This window comes from Aspergillus fischeri, genomic scaffold (assembly GCF_000149645.3).
Source record: "Aspergillus fischeri NRRL 181 1099437636265 genomic scaffold, whole genome shotgun sequence".
Lineage (NCBI taxonomy): Eukaryota > Fungi > Ascomycota > Eurotiomycetes > Eurotiales > Aspergillaceae > Aspergillus > Aspergillus fischeri.
This window is the reverse complement of record NW_001509761.1, coordinates 1,661,790-1,682,320: the sequence shown is the minus strand read 5'-3', so window position 1 is coordinate 1,682,320 and position 20,531 is coordinate 1,661,790. Positions and strand designations below refer to the sequence as shown.

General features: G+C 48.8%; 9 protein-coding genes across 9 annotated transcripts, besides 1 other annotated feature; 4 read left to right on the top strand and 5 right to left on the bottom strand.

The window, feature by feature from the left end:
* Nucleotides 1-242: 242 nt before the first annotated feature.
* On the bottom strand, nucleotides 243-1,846 carry NFIA_006290 (putative MFS transporter; the record flags this gene model as incomplete). The annotated part of the gene is made up of 4 exons (XM_001259161.1): nucleotides 243-626; nucleotides 689-830; nucleotides 889-1,380; nucleotides 1,443-1,846. The coding sequence occupies 4 exons, from the start codon at nucleotides 1,844-1,846 to the stop codon at nucleotides 243-245; spliced, it is 1,422 nt and encodes a 473-aa protein (XP_001259162.1).
* A 491-nt stretch (nucleotides 1,847-2,337) lies between these two features.
* Nucleotides 2,338-2,911, top strand: NFIA_006280 (uncharacterized protein; the record flags this gene model as incomplete). The annotated part of the gene is made up of 2 exons (XM_001259160.1): nucleotides 2,338-2,761; nucleotides 2,826-2,911. The coding sequence occupies 2 exons, from the start codon at nucleotides 2,338-2,340 to the stop codon at nucleotides 2,909-2,911; spliced, it is 510 nt and encodes a 169-aa protein (XP_001259161.1).
* Nucleotides 2,912-3,226: 315 nt separating this feature from the next.
* NFIA_006270 (cytochrome P450) lies at nucleotides 3,227-5,019 on the bottom strand (the record flags this gene model as incomplete). The annotated part of the gene is made up of 3 exons (XM_001259159.1): nucleotides 3,227-3,936; nucleotides 3,989-4,825; nucleotides 4,881-5,019. The coding sequence occupies 3 exons, from the start codon at nucleotides 5,017-5,019 to the stop codon at nucleotides 3,227-3,229; spliced, it is 1,686 nt and encodes a 561-aa protein (XP_001259160.1).
* A 1,066-nt stretch (nucleotides 5,020-6,085) lies between these two features.
* Nucleotides 6,086-7,686, top strand: NFIA_006260 (putative cytochrome b5 reductase; the record flags this gene model as incomplete). The annotated part of the gene is made up of 3 exons (XM_001259158.1): nucleotides 6,086-6,137; nucleotides 6,182-6,316; nucleotides 6,380-7,686. The coding sequence occupies 3 exons, from the start codon at nucleotides 6,086-6,088 to the stop codon at nucleotides 7,684-7,686; spliced, it is 1,494 nt and encodes a 497-aa protein (XP_001259159.1).
* A 366-nt stretch (nucleotides 7,687-8,052) lies between these two features.
* Nucleotides 8,053-9,351, bottom strand: NFIA_006250 (uncharacterized protein; the record flags this gene model as incomplete). The annotated part of the gene is made up of 1 exon (XM_001259157.1): nucleotides 8,053-9,351. The coding sequence occupies one exon, from the start codon at nucleotides 9,349-9,351 to the stop codon at nucleotides 8,053-8,055; it is 1,299 nt and encodes a 432-aa protein (XP_001259158.1).
* Nucleotides 9,352-11,378: 2,027 nt separating this feature from the next.
* On the top strand, nucleotides 11,379-12,164 carry NFIA_006240 (lignocellulolytic auxiliary activity family 11 protein; the record flags this gene model as incomplete). Its single annotated transcript, XM_001259156.1, has 2 exons — nucleotides 11,379-11,604; nucleotides 11,662-12,164. 2 exons carry the CDS (start codon nucleotides 11,379-11,381, stop codon nucleotides 12,162-12,164), a joined length of 729 nt encoding a protein of 242 aa, XP_001259157.1.
* Nucleotides 12,165-13,152: 988 nt separating this feature from the next.
* Nucleotides 13,153-14,104, top strand: NFIA_006230 (putative 2,3-diketo-5-methylthio-1-phosphopentane phosphatase; the record flags this gene model as incomplete). The annotated part of the gene is made up of 3 exons (XM_001259155.1): nucleotides 13,153-13,458; nucleotides 13,515-13,940; nucleotides 13,994-14,104. The coding sequence occupies 3 exons, from the start codon at nucleotides 13,153-13,155 to the stop codon at nucleotides 14,102-14,104; spliced, it is 843 nt and encodes a 280-aa protein (XP_001259156.1).
* Nucleotides 14,105-14,781: 677 nt separating this feature from the next.
* On the bottom strand, nucleotides 14,782-16,355 carry NFIA_006220 (cytochrome P450; the record flags this gene model as incomplete). Its single annotated transcript, XM_001259154.1, has 2 exons — nucleotides 14,782-14,924; nucleotides 15,005-16,355. 2 exons carry the CDS (start codon nucleotides 16,353-16,355, stop codon nucleotides 14,782-14,784), a joined length of 1,494 nt encoding a protein of 497 aa, XP_001259155.1.
* An 800-nt stretch (nucleotides 16,356-17,155) lies between these two features.
* NFIA_006210 (uncharacterized protein) lies at nucleotides 17,156-18,436 on the bottom strand (the record flags this gene model as incomplete). Its single annotated transcript, XM_001259153.1, has 2 exons — nucleotides 17,156-17,703; nucleotides 17,797-18,436. The coding sequence occupies 2 exons, from the start codon at nucleotides 18,434-18,436 to the stop codon at nucleotides 17,156-17,158; spliced, it is 1,188 nt and encodes a 395-aa protein (XP_001259154.1).
* A 1,636-nt stretch (nucleotides 18,437-20,072) lies between these two features.
* Nucleotides 20,073-20,528: a mobile genetic element.
* Between the last annotated feature and the right edge of the window lie 3 nt (nucleotides 20,529-20,531).

Sequence of the window (20,531 nt, the reverse complement as noted above, 5' to 3'; positions counted from 1 at the left end):
CCTTGGAAGATAATCTCTTCATACAAGAAATATGAAAATGTGATTATGACAATAAGAACTTCGTCAGGACGTTTGTCATCAACACTATGATCCCGGGAGTTCCCTGAGAGTTTTCATACGTACAGCCAATAGAAAGATGAATTGCGGTAGGATGATCTAGATACCACATTAAACTGCCCCCGTTGCATGTTGTCATTCGCAAATAACAGCCAGACTTAGGCTTCATATTCGCAACCAAACATCTAAGCGCTCTCTCCGGGCCGATCCGAAGCTATCTTTTGCGCACGCTCTCTCCCCGCAAAGCTTATCAGCATTCCGATATCATAGATTGCTTTCAGGATACCGGCAAGCGTGAAGGAAGCACCGAAAAGATTATGATCGGCCAGGACACCAGTGATGAGCGGGCCTAAGCTCTGACTGCAAGTCTTGACGACGTTGATGGCGCCCATGATTGCAGTGCGCTTTTCGGGCGGAAGAGCAGCGGCCAAGAAGGCACTGCGTGGGGCGACATCCATGCTCTGTGAACAGGCACGGAGGATCAAGAAGGTCAAGGCTGCCGGCAGGGCGGAGGGAACTGGGATGAGAGCCAGACAAATGGCGGACGGCAAATGGGTGAAGACCATGGTCTGTCATATAGTCAGAAACCTGAGAGGCAATGGAAGAATGCAATTGAAGGCGAAGAGCGAACCTTGACATTGCCGATGCGTTTGGCTATGGAGGATGCAACCAGCATGGATGCGGCGGAGATTAGGCTGGTGGTAAAGAAGATCGAGCCGAGCTCTCCCTCAGGCAGAGAGAACTTGCGCTTGAAGAAGTATGTCATCCAGGATCTGTGAAGCACGGTCAGTTCGATGTGTGCTGTCATCTTAGGGTGCCACTAATACGCACAATGAGGCCAAACCTGAGGCGAACGAGTCCAGACCAAACAAGACGAAGAGTGTGATGACTAAAGAGAGGAGATCGCTACTGCCGAGAAAAGAGAAGAGTGATTTCTTCTGGTTGTCCTCGTTGTTGGCTCTTTCGCCTAGGAGAGGCTGGGTTTCCGGACCATCAGCTGCTCGTTGCTGTTGAGAGGCAGTAGCACCATTCTTGTCCTTCTTGGCGGCTTCAACTTCGTGACTTAGGCAGATGGAAAGAAGAAACTTGACTGCACCGATCCCGGCATATGCGAAGAAGACAATCTGGCATGCATTGAGATATTGCCAACCTCTGGTAGTTTGCAATAGGTTGATGATCCACCCGCACACCATCATTCCGAGGGCGGTGCCTGCGGTGCCGATCAAAGAGTACCAGACGAAGATATCGCTGAGATGCTCTTTGGCAGTAAGATGAGCCAGAGTAGATTCCTCAACAGCTCGGAAAGGACCAATCTCATTACCACTGCGGAAGCCAATCGTGAACAAGATGGACAGACATCGTCTCAGAGCCGGGTCAAAACTCACCTAGGACTGATGACACCGAGCACTGCAGCAGTTAAGAGAATCCGGTAATTGTCAAATAGACCAAAGACGATACCACTGCAGGCCATGAGCGCAGAACCCAAAGCCAGGACTGCTCTGCGGCCCATTGCGTCTGCGAAGAGAGTAAGGAAAAAGCTGATTGCGACATCGCCGACCAGAGTCAAGGTCATAAATAAGCCAATGCGGTCATCTGAGATACCCAAGGCAGACAGGTATGAAGCTAATATCAGAGTTGAACCTCCATAGGCGAAGAGTCGGATGAAGCGCTGTGCACAGAGAACCTTGACGTCCAATGATGAATGCCATAGTGTCAGAAGGCCCAGTTCGCCGAGGACTTTTCTGTGCAGACCATTAAATCTGCCCGGAGCAGAGTCTGTGGACGCCATGTGAGCGGATCAGTCATTCAACTGGTCAGAGGTGGGAAAAGCGAATACCTTTCTTATCTTTCCGTCGCCAAGATGATCGTTTTCCTCATCCCAGACAAGCTAAAAAATAGGCAACCATCGCCGATCGCCCGCTTCCCTTTCCGGTTAAATCGGCCGAAATGGCTTGATCCTCCTGGAGAAACCAAACGACAACAACCATCTCAATAGGATATCCTATATTTCACACTTATCTGCATGTATCTGCATATAGGTCCAACTGTCTGGTTTTGTCCATCTTACTCATGTGTACCAAGCATCCGGTAGTCTCAACAATGGAAGGACTCTACGTCACTGAGGAATGTCAGTCCGAGACAATGACCATGGCGCCATAACAAGGCAAAAGATATAAATTGGCGCACCATATGGGTTGATCACAATGTCTCGAATGTAAGGGAATACTACAGCCATACAGTGACACTCCAACCATGAGAGATCGTCTGATTATAACGGCCATGGCCACTATGGCTTTTGCATCGGCTCAAGCATGCGACATCGTCCCTGCAGTCACGCATACATTCTATGGATTCCCCGACAATGATCCCCCCGGCCCTGCAATCGCCTACGATTGTGGTCGTGGCCTCACAGCCGGGGGTATCGGCACGTCCGACGATCCTCTGACCTTCGCCTCGGCCCCTGGCGAGTTCACGCAGTGCGAAGTCATCTTTTCCCCGTATCTACACAAGTACATCCGGTTCGAGGATCTTTGCTCTCAATGCGCAGATGAGTGGACCAGCTCTGGAATGCATCACATCGATATCTGGACGGGCAGTAACACCACCGACGGAGGCCAGGACCAGATCAACTGCGAAATGAGGCTGACCCCGGCCGGCGACTTGTCCATCGTGCGTAATCCCAGCATGGACCTGGCTGTTGATGGTATGTTGCCACTGCACTTACATTTGCCATCTTGAGCTGTGGTTGGTAACAATGACGACTTTAGACACTCCGCTCTTTGTCCCTGACGGCAACCCATCCTGCAATGTTGACCACGTTTTCCCTAATGAGAGTGCTGCAACCTTTTGTTAGATGATACTTATGAACACTCAGATTACTATTGACTGAACCGGTGTGGTAAAGTCTGGTGTAGACTGGTCATAATATGACTGTAAAATGTCACGTTGGTGTTATGTTTCTAGAACCTCAAAGTATCATCGTTTTACAGATGCCGCTCAAACAGATTCCACGCATTGTTTCTCCTTAGTCGCACGGAAGTCGATTCCTGTAGACATAGCTCCAAGTGGAAATGAACGAAACGCTAGTTTATAATACAGAAGCTTGTAATCAAGGAATAAACCCTGATAAAGGCAGTAAATGTCCAAATATTACATAGAAACGTCGTCATCACAGTGAAGGCGACGGAGCCGCTTTGTCTGACCTTGGCGGCCATTTAACACGCCGTTCGGCGCGAACATATAGGTTGGTCGGTCGAATCAGTTGGAACATGGGATCGTACTCGATATGCCCATCATTCTCCCTGGTGAACTTGTATCGGTACACCAGCTTGGGCAGGAAGACTTTAACTTCTTGCAAAGCAAAGTTGAAACCGATACACATGCGAGGACCAGTGGCGAAGGGAATATAGGCAGTCTTGTGTCTGTTCTTGACTTCCTCTGTGTCCCAGCGATCAGGATCGAACCGCGCAGGATTGCTCCACACGTCTGGGTTATTGTGAAGATGGTGCAGAGCGCCAATGACGACCGAGTCCTGTGGAAGCTTGTAGCCGCCAGGAAGAATCATATCTACCTTGGCGGTTCGCCCAGGCTGATACGAAGGATTATGCCGACGCTGGGTCTCCTTGATAAATTTGTCCATGAAGGTTAGGCGATCCGTCAAGTCCGCAGTAAGTTGCGTGTCGGCATCAATGCCATTGTCGATCAGCTCTTGCAGCAACCTCTCCTGCACCCCGGGGTAGGTGACGAGGCCGTAGATGAGCCATGATAATAATGAACTGGTGGTTGTAAAACCGGCTCCTGTTGCTACCACCAATGCCTGCATTAGACTGGTCTTGGGCAGCTTTTCGCCCTTGTTGTCGGTGGCTCGGAGAGCGTAGTCTAGAGAAATCAGCCAATGTATTCATCCAAGTTGTAAGAAGCTATCACGTACCAACCATGTTGGATGCTTTCAACGCCGCATCCTGTAGAGGGAGATCTTCAATGCCTCCGCGAGCAGCGTTTTGAATAGACTCATTGACCATATCGATGATACGCCCTCTGGCGTTTCTCAACCGTTGCGGGTCACCAAACGGTAACTTGGCATACCAATCGCCCCATGCAGTCACTTTCTTATTCAGCTCCAATGACTCCGCTATGCGGTAGACAAGTTCATGTGGAGGTGCATCGATAGACGAGAAGTGTTTGAAATCAATTCCGAGGACCAGCTTGCCAACGGCTTGTGACCCAAGCTTGAGCATGTACTGATAGACATTCCAGGCTTCCTCTTTCTCATCTAGGGCGTCAAAGACGTTGAACGCGTCTTCAACTGTTTCCTGCATCATGGGAGCATAATGACGCACGGCCTTGGGGCCAAGTGCTGGTGGCAGGAATTTATGTGCTGTCCTCCACTCTGGCGTATCAGTATCGCCCAAAAAGACACCGGCTTCCTGATTCTTGATCGGATGCAGAGGGTGCGCTGCATTGATCTTCTTCGTGAAGAAGTCTGTCTCGGCGAAAATAATTGATGAGAGCTGTGGATCATTGGTATGGTATACCGTGCGACCCATGTTGGTCGTCTTGAAGATCGGCCCATACTGTTCGAAAAGGCGCTGGTGATTGCCCAGATGGTCGGGATAGACTTCAAAGAAGTTGCCGATGAATGGAAGGCCCTTGGGGCCTGGTATCTCGCGCACCGCCTTCCCATCGATTGTGATGCTGATGATATCATCAGATGCGGCGATTTCGGGCACGTCATGTAGGATAGAATCCTGCGATAGGAATCCAATACCTGCGAAGGTCAGCTTATCTATATTGTGCTCTTGTGGGTTTCAGATGGTCCTTACCATTGGGCTCAACGATCGCGAAGTGCGCCGCAATCAGATGTCTTAGGTCTTCATATGTCGTCATTGACTCAAACTGGATCTCTTTTGCTGTCGAGATGGGTTCACCCAGAAGGTGAAAGAGCTTTGTTGTCGTCGACATCCTGTCACAAACTGATACGCAGACTCCACAGCAAAATGATTTGGAGGGATGGGATGTTGTCGGACACGAACCGAAAACCTGGATGGACGGCCATCCTCAGTCATTTATAGGGGGTATACGACTTTGCAAATCTATGCAAAAATGCCTCGAGATAAGATGCGAGTCGGATAAAAGCCGAACCTACAGCAAGGGGAACCAGAGCATCACTGCATAGTGTATCCACCTCATGTATAAGGGCCGTGTGCTAAGGATTCAACGGAATCGGCGAGTCCGTCTCGACAAGACCGATGCGATGAATTCGTCAGCGACGATATCCCAGAAGAGTACTATTTCAAGGAGTGCCTCGGCTGTTTGAAGCTTTGTGTTGTATTCTAAGATTAAATCCAACTCTAACTGAGCGATCGACAGCGAAGTCCCGCCACTAACCAGAGATTTCTGCTTATGCAGCCGGGACATGTACAAGTACAACAACACTCCCTACAATGGTGACAGACATCTAACGGCAATTGGAATAATCATCACGGAATCAATCTGCTTCACTTCGAGTGACTTAAGAGGCACCAGGATGCCGATGTTGTCCGTTTGCTATTTGGCAGATTGCAAGCGATGAACAGCGCGTTCATTGTGAGAAGCTACTCCGTATACCGTGTACAATTCGGTAACCCGACCGAGGCCCAACAAGGATTTCTTTTCCAGCATGGATCAAGGCGTGCCGAGCCAGAACCAGTCCAGCATTCGGGCCGATCTCTGACAAAAACAAACGCGAGAGCAAAAGTGTGTTTGTGCCGAGGTAAAAATGCCGATTCGAGAGAAAATTTCGTGCCGTGCGCTAGAATGGCAGGGGAAGTTGCGCCGGTGAAGGCAAACAAGAGTGGATACTAGAGATGAGATCGTATTAGGGTCCTCATTTCCGACTGAATGAATAATTTGTAGAAGGATTGTTAGTACGGAGTACTTGGTGTACACGAGCATAGAGCACGGATACAGAGTGGTTGCGCAAGAATAATGAATTTTATCCGTCTTTTCACTGGCCAATGCTTTCGCTCTTATGGTTGCTAATGTCAACATGGTTTATAAAATCCGTGAACTGCCTGCCTCCCCCAATCAACACTACTTACGTATGTTCACTTGAAGCCTTCCCTTTGACTCTTGATACCGTTAGCAATGGTCGTTTCAGCGATGGCAGATGCCAGCGGTGCTCAGAAAAGCCCTGCGGTTGATTTACCCGAGTACACATTGAAGGAAGTTGCACTGCATAACCGCAAAGACGACAATTGGATTGTGATCCACGGACAAGGTAAGTCGCATCCCCCCCAGGAGAGTGCAAACTTTGAAGCCTTCAGTTGCTAAGACTTGACAGTGTACGATGTGACAAAATACCAGAAAGATCATCCTGGCGGCGCAGATGTTCTGGTTGAAGTTGCCGGCTCAGATGCGACAGAAGCATTTGAAGACATCGGTCATTCAGAAGATTCGCGCGAAATTTTACAAGAATTCCTGATCGGAACCCTTCAGGGCGCGAAAGAATATGTCGCTCCGAAGAAAGTTCGCATCATCGCTCAGAGTTCCGTCGAGACTCCTGCTTCTTCATCAGCAACCCGATACGTAGGAGCGGTCACCAGTCTGCTGGGAGCAGTCGCCTCCTTGATCTATGTCTACCGTCGCGGTTCTCTGTACGCATTTGACACCACGGGGTCACTTTACAGATATCTCTCTCAGCGCTTAAGCGGGTTAAGGTTGCCGCAGGGAGGCTTCGCCAATGGTTTCCTCGCAGCTACTCTGATTTGTGCGGCAGCAGGTGGTGTTATCGCACGTAAAGCGGCCAAATTCACCAAGATCGAGTCGGGGTTCCTGCAGTATCTGCCGCATATTAAGGCACGCAAGGTGCCCAAGGTTGACCCGCACTTGCTTAAAGGGTTCCTTGACTCAAAGGAGTTTCAGCGCCTGCCGCTAATCCAGAAGGATCAGTTATCCTCAAACGTATACCGCTTCGTGTTTGGGTTACCGGATAGCAATGGAGTGATTGGTCTTCCCATCGGTCAGCACGTCGCCATTCGCGCTGTTATCGACGGTGCCACCGTGAGCCGGTCGTATACACCCGTTTCCAACAACCTAGACCGAGGAAGACTGGAATTAGTCGTGAAATGCTATCCGGACGGCATGCTCTCTGGGAAGTACCTAGCCAACCTGCAAGTGGGTGACGAGGTCGAGTTCAGAGGACCCAAAGGCGCGATGCGCTACAAACCAGGGTTCTGCAAGAAGCTGGGAATGGTAGCTGGCGGAACAGGAATCACACCTATGTACCAGCTGATCCGTGCTATCTGCGAGGACGAGCGTGATACGACGGAGATCAGCCTTATCTACGCCAATAGAACTGAGGCAGACATCTTACTGCGGGATGAACTCGAGCAGTTTGCCCGCAAATACCCCAAGAATTTCAAGCTGTGGTACATGCTTGACACTGCCCCGGAGAATTGGGCGTATGGAAGCGGATTCGTCAACCAGGAGGTCCTCAGCGAGCGGCTATTCGCGCCTTCGCCTGACACTAAGGTTCTCCTCTGCGGGCCTCCGGGCATGGTGAGCGCTACCAAGAAGACGCTGGCTGCGATTGGATTCCAGAAGCCAGGGCCAGTTTCGAAGATGACCGACCAGATTTTCTGCTTCTAATCTAATATTCTCGTTAGCAAGGAGAGGATATTGTATGATACAGTGGAATGTACTGCAATTGTTCATCTCGTGATGCGCCGAAGTATCTAGCCGCTTTTCCTTCCAGTAAAACAATTTGATACTATGTCTCTGGTAGACTCATCAGGCTTGCTTTGCGGATGCTGAAATAAACCAATTACTTCATTATGACAGACTAGATGATGCAATTAACATGTCCATAGCCTCGTCTCGGTTGGAGCCGGTGTAAGCATGGCTATGCCCGGGAAGGCCCCTGGAAGAACATAATGATTACCGAAAGTAGAAGATCCTTTTCACAAGGACACAATAGATGGGTATCATGGGCTACTGCTAGCAGTATGTGTCTATTCAAAGCAAAAACGCAAACCCAGCAAGTACGAGTAAAACGACAACAGCACGATTGACCGCCGTCCCAACAGGCAAGTTTCGGTCGCCCCAGCTGCCTTTGACCAACGTTCCACCCGCAGCACCGGGGCTATACATTGAGGTGCGGCGGTCAGGCAGAACCGGTCTCGCAGTTGCATTGAATGGAACCGGTTTGGGTGGAAGATCGTACTGATTGGCAGGAAGGATCCTCAGCTCGCCGGTAATGTCAACGTAGAGGTAGGCCGCCTGAAAGAACGGACGACCGAGGACAATCTCCTCAGTATCCTGCTCGAAGCTGCACCGGCTGCTGCTGTCGGTCAGGTTCCCGGGGATTCCAATCAAAATCGAACTAGAGACACTCGCGACTCGGTTCGGGAACATGTTGATTTCCAGCGTTATGTTGCGGCCGCACCAGTCCCGTGGTAGGATCAGCGTGTCGCTGGTCAGATCCAACCGAGCAGGATAGACGACGCTGGGTTCAGACTCGTCCGAGACCGAGAAGGGACCGGACCGTTTGACCATGGCATTGATGCTCGTGTTGGTGCCGCTCGGAATGGGATTATACTGCCAGATGCGTAGAATGACGGCGGAGAGGGTCTGCTTGCCGGTCTGCAGAAAGGTACCATTGTTGTTCATGGTCTCTGCGATGGAGATCCAGGATGTCGCATCATCGGTGAGACGATTGGCGTCGTAGAGCCCGCCTAGTGCGAGTGAACCATTCCATTCGCCTTTATGGCCGAGGTTTAAGCCAAAGGGGACTGTGCTGATGGGAGAATGCTCGTCGACACTGCTGGTGGTTACGGTCAGGTGAGAGTCGTTCCCCAGGTTGAGTATGTGATGGTTGTTCTGGGATACGGAGAGATTGACACGATTGCCGTTGAGGTCTCCTATGAACTGGGCGTCCACCAAAGGGTACTGTGTTCGGTTCAGCAGTTGGGTACCGTTTCCCTTATAATCATTGTCGCTATCGCCTTGCCCAAGAGATATGGTATACGCATTCACCGTGCCATTCCCACTCGTAACATTGGCACCCCAAGGCGTTGTAACATCCTTGGACAGTCCGACCAACGGGAGCACCCAGCGATCGGGGCTTGTGATCGGGACGGGCGTAGAGTCGGATGGTGGATAATAGATTTTAGTGGCTGGAACAATCACTGTTGTGGTTGCTGTTGGTTCATCATGCGCAGTACTGCGAGCCGGACTTGCGAGGATTTGCAAAAGGGAGACCAAAGCAGATTTGGTGGAGAAAGGATGCTGGCTCTTCCAAAAACTTCGCGTCATATTGTCATTGGATCGAGTCGCAATCTTTTAGATCTTGCCAGCATTACTAAGACAGGCAAATAGAAGCGAGAACAAATAGCAAGAAACAAGATCACAAACCGAAACGTCTCGATACACCCATTGTTATAATCAAAGAGAGTGAGGACAAACACAGCCTCAAGGCAGAACCAAGGCAGCACCGATCAGTTATAAATGAGTCTAAAACCAACATTGCTCCATGACCGAATCCCCTATTATGGATCTCACGACAGAAGTATCTGCATTGTTGGTCTCCGCTTGGCCGATGATCAGCGTTATGGTGCCCAGCTCTAGTTTATTGGCATGGACAAATTTGTCAGTCATATGCCAGTGGATTTGTTTCTGAGAATAATAGCCTGTAAACACGAACCTACTCTTATCTTTAACCTCCAAGCAGTCCTCTCAACATGATTATATGCATGCACACAGCCTGAGCGAGAGAGTGGCTTAGATGGGGCCATAACAGAGCGTATTAATAAGGCTACAAACACATGGACGATCTCTGTTTCATGTTAATGATTACAATAGTGGAGATTTCAATAACAGACTATGAAATGATCATTTAAGTGCTCTATACTCAGCCAAAAAGCAGTTGTTTTCTCGAGACTGATTTTGTGCTGGATTTTGTAGTCTGCGAAGACATAGATGGATATCCACTAACCTGTCATACCAGAATGCCCGTATATACTTTATGAATGCGAAGATGTTCTTACCTCCATTTGCTTTCCATTCATGACTTGCACTCTCCTTTGTCTGATTTGATTTATGAAAGGCGGTACAGCTGAAGGAGGATTTAAAGCTCATCAGCACCTTGAAGCGATAGCCTCTATACGATGGTTATGTGTTCTCTATGCCTGTTATTTGGATGCACCTAATTCAGACTCATTAGACGCCAAGAGTAACATTAGAGGATCTTCACACCATCTGGCTGTGATGACTAGGTAAGAGTGTACATAGTCTTGCCTTTTAAGCACAACTCCATTCTCATATTGATCTATGTCGAGGCAGAGTAATAGATATTAATGAAGATGAAGTCCATATGGGCCCTGCAGGGCTGAACGAATTGAATTGCATAATCCCAAGGCCTAGAGTAGGAGCGTGAAAGTGCAACTAATCCCCAGACAATTGAACATGATCAATCTCTTAAACAAGTGTAACAGTAGGATTATAATGTTGTATAGACTTAAAGTACCCCGTAGTCGGCACTTGCTTCAGACCCTGGTCGAAAGGAAATTAGACCAGGGCGCCAAGTACCTCCCCCTCACAAATTGCTCAATGTGATTGAACAGTCACGGGAGACTAGGACTCTCATGGGATTAGCTTGTCGCTTCGCGTTATCAATGGTTAATCGCTCTGCAGAACTTGAAATTGCCGAGTCATGCTGTCCCTCGAGGAGACTCGCCTCAGGTCATGTGGGGATAGTCACAGCTAAATGCGAGATCTATGCCAGGAACAGATAGCACATTCCTCTCTCGTCTTAGGCCGCTGTTCATGTAGATTGACCAAAAATCATCGAATCCAACCGGACACGCGTGATGATCTCTTTAGGTTCATCTTCATCTTCGAGCGAGCATCAAACAGGGCCATTGACCCCGCTCATCTTAAGCTGTCACTGTAACCCATGGTGCTGGAGGCCTCAACTCATACCGGAATGTTGATTGCGCTATGCGAACTGAGGACGTTACCGAGTAAATTGCGATCGTCCTCCGGTTGAGAGAATGAAACAGGTATAATAGCGTACTGAAACCGCCTCAATGGAGAATCGAACGCCCATGTAACCCAGCCAGGTCAAGTGGAGCTCGTCAGTTACAACTTCCATGCAATGAGCCTGGATTCTTCTGCTATTGAACGTCGCAGGCCTTGCTTTGCCGATAGTCTCAATGGGACTGAGACGTCAACAGTTGAGATGTAACCTGGAGGGAGTGTCCATTTTCAACATTCCCGAAGAGTTACCCTCAGAAACTTGGCGAGGACGAAAGGTATAAGAACAGGGGATTGATGGCAACGTTATGCATCACTTCACCAAGTCTCTCAAAGCATCCGATCGAAGACAAAAGAAATATCTCCTGGCAGCAACAATGATGCTCAGCAAAGTTGTGATGGGTCTGCTCACTGTCAGCCTGGCAGCAGCTCATATGGAAATGAGTTGGCCTTATCCTCTTCGCAGTCGCTTCGACCCACAGGTGCCTGAGGAGGATATCGACTATTCGATGACCAGTCCTCTGGACAGCGATGGTGCTTCACCCCTTAACCATTGTCACGATAAATCTGTGCATGTCTAACAGGAGACAGGTTCCAATTTCCCCTGCAAAGGATACCAGACCAATACTCCCTGGCGCGCAACCGCACAGTATACCGCCGGTCAGACATATAACATGACCATAACCGGCTCCGCAACCCATGGAGGTGGCTCTTGCCAGCTCTCTCTGAGCTACGACAATGGCAAGACATTCAAAGTCATTCAATCCATGGAAGGCGGATGTCCACTTGTGTCCAGGTATAACTTCAATATACCTAGGGACGTCGCTAACGGCCAAGCCCTCTTTGCTTGGACTTGGTACAATTTGATCGGCAACCGGGAGTTGTACATGAATTGCGCAGATGTGGTTATCAGCGGAGGTACTGGCAGTCCATCATCTTTTGAGAGTGCTTATCCGGATCTGTTCGTCGCGAATGTTGGTAATGGCTGTTCCACTGTCGAAGGACGGGAGACGGTCTTTGCCAACCCAGGTGATCAAGTCATTTATGGTGGTACAGTCACTCCATCAAGCCCTGCATTTCCTATTTGCCATTGAAGATGAAAGTATCGCCGGTTCAGGGTCGAGACCAGAGAAACATGTCATTGTACATAGTTGAATTTGCTGAATGCGAGGAATATCTACTCATCTGCATCCGCTTTGACCAGCTGCATAATAAATCTCCTGTTCTGGGTGTTGATTCCAGTCATAATTCTGCGCTGCTGGCACCACTCGGGGGTCAGAAATATCATTTCTATCATGGTCTCCACTGACCACCCTGACGAAATTAGATTGATGACGGCACATTAACAGAAGATTAATACCAAGCGGAGATCTGATTCGGCAATCCAGAAATCGGGCATCGGCAAGATCAGTCCCAACGACGTCAGATTCTGCCACAATGGCTTTATTGCTCTCCTGAACTTTTCCTGTTTCGGCTCAATACGATAGCCAAACCTAACCTGATCAGGAATGATGCGAGGAACACGTGCGCTGATCTCGATAAGCGATTTCAAGGGTTGACCAATCATGCATTGCTAAGCAACTCCGCTCCACCAACTGGCGGAGTATGAGAATTGACTCTTTGACCCTTCAGAGGTCGAGCAGCATGATCCCGACCCAGTTTCTTGAATTCCACTCTTTCAGTGTCTGCAAGCCAACCGCAAAAATGTTTATGAGAGAGCCGACGACGTCATTTCCTTTTGCGTGATCCATATCCTGTTATCCCATTCTAGCAACTCTACATCGCCACTTCGAAAACATATTTGACCAAGATGGTGTCCCCAGATATCTGTGACCAATTCGTTGCGACTTCAATCCACCAATCCCAGACTCTATTCCCAGTTTGCTTGTCAGACTTAAACAAGAAACATGCCTGACACAACAAGAAAGATAGTCTGTTTCTCAGGTACGCAAGCCCCAGCAATTCAGCACAAGCTTCGGGCCCTGTCGATCTTATACCTGTGTTTTATTACTATGACAACAGTAGGAGCGCTGATTGGTTGCTAATTCGGTGCTTTTCCCAGACTTTGATGGCACCATATTTATGCAAGACACTGGCCATATTCTCTTCGACAATCTGGGATGCGGCACGAAGCGCCGCCAAATGCTGGATGAACAGATCAAAACCGGCGAGCGGTCTTTCCGTGATGTGTCTGAGGAGATGTGGGGATCTCTACGAGTCCCCTTTGAAGACGGGTTTGAGGTTATGGAAAAGGAACTCGAGATCGACACTGGATTCCAGGGGTTTCACAAGTTCTGCATTGCCAACGGCATCGATTTCAACGTGATCAGCGCAGGACTGAAACCCATCTTGCGCAGAGTGCTGGAGACGTTTTTGGGAGAGCAGGCAGTAAGTCATACCCATCTATCCGCTGATTGAATGATGTCGCTGATCGATCAGTGAAGTCGTCAATCCAGATTGTTGCAAATGACGCCGATATCAAATCGGACGGTTCGGAATGGAAACCGATCTGGAGACATGACACCGAGCTGGGTCATGACAAGGCCCTTTCGGTCCAGGAAGGTCGCGCCGAGGCCGCCAAGTATTGCATTGATGGCCAGATTCCCCTGATCGTTTTCATTGGCGATGGTGTGTCCGATCTTCCTGCTGCCCGTGAAGCCGATGTCCTCTTCGCGCGCAAGGGCCTTCGCCTCGAGGAGTATTGCAAGGAAAACAACATTTCGTACATTCCTTTTGAGACGTTCACCGACATCAAGCGGGAGATGGAGTCGATCATGAAAGAAGACCAGGAAAAGACCAAAGGCCAGGGAACTCCAGCTCGGTTCAACCCACGTGCCAACATGTGGAGAAGGGTTTCCAGCCAGCAATCCGTACGTCCAAAGCCTTTCCACACTTTGTACCGTCTGCTAACTGTCTGGATCAGGTTCCTCAGTTCATCGCCGCCACTCCTTCGAAGGAAGAGAAGATGTTTCTCTGGCCGGAAGACTTTACGGAGTACCGCCCCAGGGGAATTCCGGAGGACGTTTACGCTTAAGGATTTTATGGGAGCTCAATGGAGGAGAGAGACATTACATGATGCGGGCGTCATGGTAGCAACTCGAGAGAAAAAGATGAGAAACATAGATTGGATATCCCCATGATGATTTGTATCTAGATTTGAACCTTTATATATGGATATGCTTTTGTATATACCCAAAGAAAAACAATCTAATGCAAATTTCATCGCAAAGCTGCTTGTTCAGTAATACTTCCCGTCTACAAGCGATTGCCCAGGTCCACCGGCTTGTGCATGGCCGTCTGATCTGGTGTCTGGATTGAACGCAGCAAAGACTCTATTTTGGTGTAGTCTCAGAAAGTCAAAAGCCAATGACTGAACTATTAAACTCCTCGAAAAGGTTTGGTGCACGGCCGGTACGCCAGCTCGGAAGCCATGGAAATGATAGAGTCGTAGGTTTCGGGATGTAGCCAGCCGATGGCGATTCACTGTTTTCGGTTATTGGCCACGATGGAGCAAAAATGGGACATGGTTAGGATCTGGACCTTGGGCTGGTTCAACCATTCAAGCTTCATTTGGCCACTGGTATAGAAAGTTTATCGCTGATTGCGTTGATCATGCAGCAATAACCTGGCTAAAGCAACACTCACTGCGCAATGGCACCGGTTCTGGCTGGATGAACAAACAGCGAGACGTTATGGATTCAAACTGATGATTCACAGCTTCACAGGCGTAAATCTCAACATCAGCTTCCGTCCCTTGGGCAATGAAATAAAAGCGTAGTCCTGCTCAATGCCTTCATCATCGACGATAGAAGTGGTATAGTTGGTGTAAACTGCAGCCATGACAAGTTTGATCTCTTCAACGGGCAGCAGATTCAGTCAGCTTGCACTCTCAAGCATGCTGCGAGGAAAGGAGGAGAGCGGAAGGGCGCCGTACCTTGCAAAGCAAAATTACTACCCAGACACATTCTCCCTCCACTTCCAAACGGCCAAAAGAGTCTCCGCATATCGTGAATTTTTCCAGGTCCTGGGTCTAGCCAGCGCTCTGGCAGCCACTCGAAAGGCTGAGGGTAGACCCCGCTGATTCGGTGCAGAGTATATGAGGACGAACTAACTTTGACTCCACCGGGGATGCGATCGTATCCTTCAATTGCTATACCTTCTGGTGACGAGGGGGTGACTCTCGGTAACGGAGCAGGCGCAGGCGAGTGCACTCGGAGTGTTTCTCTGACGATGGCGTCCAGCAAAGGGAGAGAGTCGATAGCGGCTGGCGATGGTAGAAGTGGGAGGCTGTCATTACTCAACTCCACAAATGGATATCTCAAAGATGGCGATAAGGTGAGCAGCTCTTGACGAAGTTTAGCCTGCAGCTGAGGTCGCTTCGAGAGCTCCCACATCATATATACGAAGGTGATTCCCGAGGTCTCGTGTCCAGCAACGAGATGATCGAGAAGTTCCGATGCAAGTGCCAGATCTAGAGGTCGTTGATCTGGATGCTTCTCCAGACTCTGGCGGAGCTGACTATACACCACCGGGTTTGTGGCCACCGGCACGTCGTTAGGATGCTCGTTGCTTTGCATTCTGCTGCAGAGAGACAGACACCAGCTTTCAATGAAGCCCAAATACCGCTCTTTCACGCTCAAGTACTTGAATCTTTCGTACTCCACCAGCCACCTTTCCCATCCCGGGAGATCGAAAAGAAAAGTCGTGCTGTTGGCCGTGCCAAACAGAAAGGCAGACGTAAAATCCATCCCCACAGCCTGGAACAGCGGCAAGACATTGATCGCCTCTCCTTTCTCCGCAACCCTTTTCAAAATAGGGAGAAGCCTCTGCGAAAGAATAATTGACGAAATATTGCGAAGATCCACCGACTCGTGCAGATATGACTTGGAGTAAATCTTGCTCAGCATTCGCTTCTGCCGCGCATGAGAACCGTTGGGTAACATGCCCACAAGATTATCCGTCAGGAAATTGACAAATGCATCGCGGTAGAAAGAATGTTTCTCGAATGCACCGGTATAGATGACATGGAGCCCCCCGAGTGAATTGACGCTCAGCTCATTGGGTCCCAGGCGCACGACAGGCCCATGCTCGCGATGAAGGTCGTAGATGGTCAGTACCTCCTCCCCAGACCGCCGCTTTCTTTCAATCCAATAGTCCGAGATAGGTGCTGTGAAATGCGCATTGGGGATTTTCGAAAGGGGTGAGAGGAAGTATGGACAAATTAAGAATTTATAGAGAAGCAGCACCAAGAAACTGCTGACGGCGACAATGGTGAGGAGGAACATCTTCAATCTGCATGTAGACAAAGGCACGTAGTTTAGCAAGGGATCAACGCATATTTAAGAATAGCCCGTCCCCTCCTTGTGTAACTCTTAATATGCCGATCATCGGTGAGACTGGGAAGCAAGGGACTGTTAGCGTGGTATCACTGCATATTATGTACACGCCGTCGACACGAGGCTCGATCGCCAAACTCACGTCTGAATAGAGTCATTTGACAAGTCAGTTCACCCTCTGCATGAATCACGTCCGACCTTCCTATTTGAGGTCTGGCGAGTCGGAGGTGTGAGGTAACGGTGCGAAGCGGGTAGGAAGAGAGGAGCAAACACAATCACGCGCTAAAGATGTCGGACTGGGATCATGCGTCTTGGACTATTGCTGGTATCGAACGCCGTCTGACTCCACTTATCCTAGGGTATTTTTATATCGTTGACCCCGCAAGCTTAATTGCTACTTACGGTGATGTTATTGTCAAATGTCATATTGAGTTGTGCATTATGATAGTATCGTAATTTAATGCAAACGAAGAGATCCTCTGGTCTGCTCTGATATTTGTAGAGAGACAACACAGGAAATGAAGAAATGCAGGCTGTCCTCTTCAGAACGACGCCCAAAGAGATACAGCCAAAGCACCATGGCAATGGTATCCTGCAACCCCCAGCACTTTCTTGAGAGGCGAAGCAAAATTGGTTCGACCAGATATTTACCCGTTCCAGCTGCGAGAGCTCTTAAACTTTCATGTAATCCAGCCTCAGTAATATGCCTGCTCCGCGGATCCAAGCGTCGACTGTATATTGGCTAACGCCTACTCGGCGATAAGGCCGCGCTTCTCCTTGCGTCCCATGAAGCTGAAATACCAGGTGGGCTCGCCGTGCGATATGCGGCAGCGCCTGTCATAGGACTCCTCCCATTGGTTATGAAACCAATAGTCTTGGTCTTTATTTCCCTCGACCCGAAGATCCTTCGTACGATTCATGCAGTCGAGGCATAGACCATCAAAATAGCTGGAGACCCGCGCGATCGCCTTGCGGACGATGGTCTTTCCGTCAAGCCAGCACACAGGACACGGGCCTTGACGCGATTTATTACCCGAAGTATCATTCGAAGAGAGGGCTTGAGAGCGAGTGTTTGTCTCATCATATTGTCGCAGTCGGTCAAGCATTTGAGCAACACTTGCTTTAGTGCTGCTCAGGTCCAGCGGCGAGACGTCAATGCGTCGCAGTTCCTTTAGAAAATCAAAGATGGTTTGCTCTTTGCAGTCGCATGTTGCGCGATCAATAATATCATTGACGCGCTTGAACAAAGCCTGGTGTAGAATCGTGCGAAGGCGACCTTTCGCGGCATTCAACTGTTCTGCGAGGTACTTTCATCAGCACGAAGATTCCAACCTTGATCTGACACTAGAGCGCGGGTTGAACCACATGGCAAAGACTGCTAGAGACTTACGGATAATTCGAGGGCGCAGGTGCATCTGCAGATGATGCGTGGGGTTAACTTCCATGATATGTCGAGGCTCGTTGTAAGTCATGAATTTAGTCAACTCCTGAAAGCCCACAGCGTAGTCGAAGGCATAGCAAGGGAAGAGCAATTGCGGCGCAAATTCCTTGAAGAACGTCTTCCCACTCTCATTCCTCATCTCCTTGTACCAAGCGACGAACCAACTCTTTGATACTTGGAGATCGAAGCCGTACTTGTCCCCAGCCATGATAGAGTGCCAAACTTCTTCGACCGAGATAGACTGCTTGGGCAAAGCGTCGATTGTGGAATGGAACACACGGAGCCAGAGCTCCATACTTCGAACAGTGTCTTCATTTAGAACGACACTGTCGTCTTTGGGACCCTGTGCCCAGCGGCCATCCAACATGGTTTTAAAATACTGACTGCGTCCCAGGAGAATGACCTTTTGAACCTTGAGGGACGCTGTTCGAATAAGGCCATTGGCCCCCGCCTTGTCAGCATCGTCACCGGAGCGTTCGTCTCGCCTGATCGCTGGGTCGAACTCGTTAATGTGGATGGTGAAGTCACCCGCGACTGAGACTTCAATGACTTCATGTGGAACTTGTGCGTCACTGAAAGGGACAGCCATAATCTCTGATTGCAATTGTCAGCCTTTGATGCTCTTTCTAATGTCACGCCATCACTCATTGTTGCCGAGGGAGTGTTCATGAGCCACAGGCCTTGGTCTTCTATCTCGAACTCACTAGAGCAAACAGCAACCTCAAGTCGATTGACAGCGGACCTCTATCGAATCCAGTAGATAGGTGGTGCTATGGAGGTGGTTGAAGGTTGAAATCAAGTGAAGAGAAAGATGTTGCCGAAGATCAAGAGCTTCAGTCGAGTGAAATAAAGACGTTGTCAAAGTCAAGAACTTGGGATAGATTGAAGAGAAGATATTGTCAGACATCAAAAGCGAACAATTCAGAGCGGCTGCGAAGTGTTGGTCCATCATGTCCTAGCAGAGCAAACAATATCTGTGGGGCCTGCATCAGTGTGCTTTGTTTGCCATCCTAGCTTAGAATAGAAGTGACCTTAAGATCTAGATTTATTGAGAGGCATAATGAAGAAATTCTTAGTTGAGAACTATTGAATCAGTGATCGCTGAGAGAAATCCGAGGCCAGAGGGAGATAGATGATACCACGCCTGCCGGAACCGATTTCTCAGCTGTGGATAGCCTGCCCATGAGAGCACACAGTTTTTCGTCAAGGACTACATATTAAGTTGTACGCTAGATGAGGAGGCCTTGAGTCTTACTCTGACATCCTGACAGAACCATATGCATATCTGGAGCGGAGCTACTAGATTCTAGGTCCAGCTCAAATGAAAGCGAGTCCACAGAGAATTGTGACTGAGGATGCCTTCTTTTGCCCAAGTAGAGGCCAAAAGATTCCACCGAGAGCTCTTTTGTTCACATATTATGGGAGTACCACCATGACAATTTGACTTACACTTCAGATACTGGGTCAGGTGCGGATCGAACTGGAGCCACTTTCCAACCACGTGCGACTCTAGTAGTTAGCGCCCGTCCTTCGTCTTATTACCAGCAAAACCCCTTTATAAGCAACTCTGATATAAGGAAAACCTCGGATATAGCAACTAATCTTGGTATCTGAATTAAATTCCCATAATAATTTGCTTAATACTCCAATATACAGTTTTTGCTTCCAAAAATTATTTCTCCCATACAAAATTCCTTATATCAGGATGTTTTTCTACATGTGTATACCACTGCCTAGCTATCCTAGACTACTTTGAACAGTATTTTTACAGGCTAATACAGTGGTAAATTACAGCCATCTCTACAGAGTACCTCTCGAAGGCTCTTATATGGTATTTATATAGTATCTTACATAGTATAAAAGGGTAATTTTAGGGAGGAAACTCAGGGAACACTATCTGAGTAATTTCTAGTAGTGTTCAGGTAGAGAAATATATATTCCAGTGTCGATTTGCTAAAGAATCTAGTAACGTAATTCCCGGCCAAGCGAGACACCCAAACCCATTAGAAAATTTCAAAATCGATTATCTCAACCAACACCTATGAATTTAGCTAAATATAGCGATTTTTACATGAATTGATCCTGTGGCCAATCTCCCTACACCCACTACACCTAGGCGGAGCCCTCTTCGCCGGTTAATCTGCCTGAATAGGCAATTCACCCTGCCCATGCGATTCTACCGCAGGTGCTTCTGCTGGCAAATCTGGCTGTACAACTAGCTGTAGACCCTCTTCAATGGTTAAACCCTCTTCGCAGGGTATCTGCCTAGTTGACTGACTGCGCTTCTTCACCACCTTCTCATTTGCTGCGCGTAGATTCGCATTTTCTTGCGCTAGTAGCGCGGTGTTATGTAGCGCTATACAGTGGCCCTTGATAATCTGATCTAGTATGGTTTTTGATGGGCTCGGAGGGCTATTTGACCGCTGTTTCAGTAGGTTTTTGAGCATAGAAGCTTGCTTCTCTAGCTGAATCACAGTTCTGGGTGTTTTTAGTGTGAATTGGCTAGACCTGCTATTTGGCCGGCTGCTTGGTGGTGTAGGCGTTTGTAGAGAGATATTAAGCTTTAAAAGCACTCTTTCTGCATCAACTGGTACTAGGCCACTAGCTGCAAAGCTATTCTGAATAATAGCTGGCTGTTGGAAGGCCTCTAGCCGCGCACATTGGTAGTTATCCAAGAAATCCAA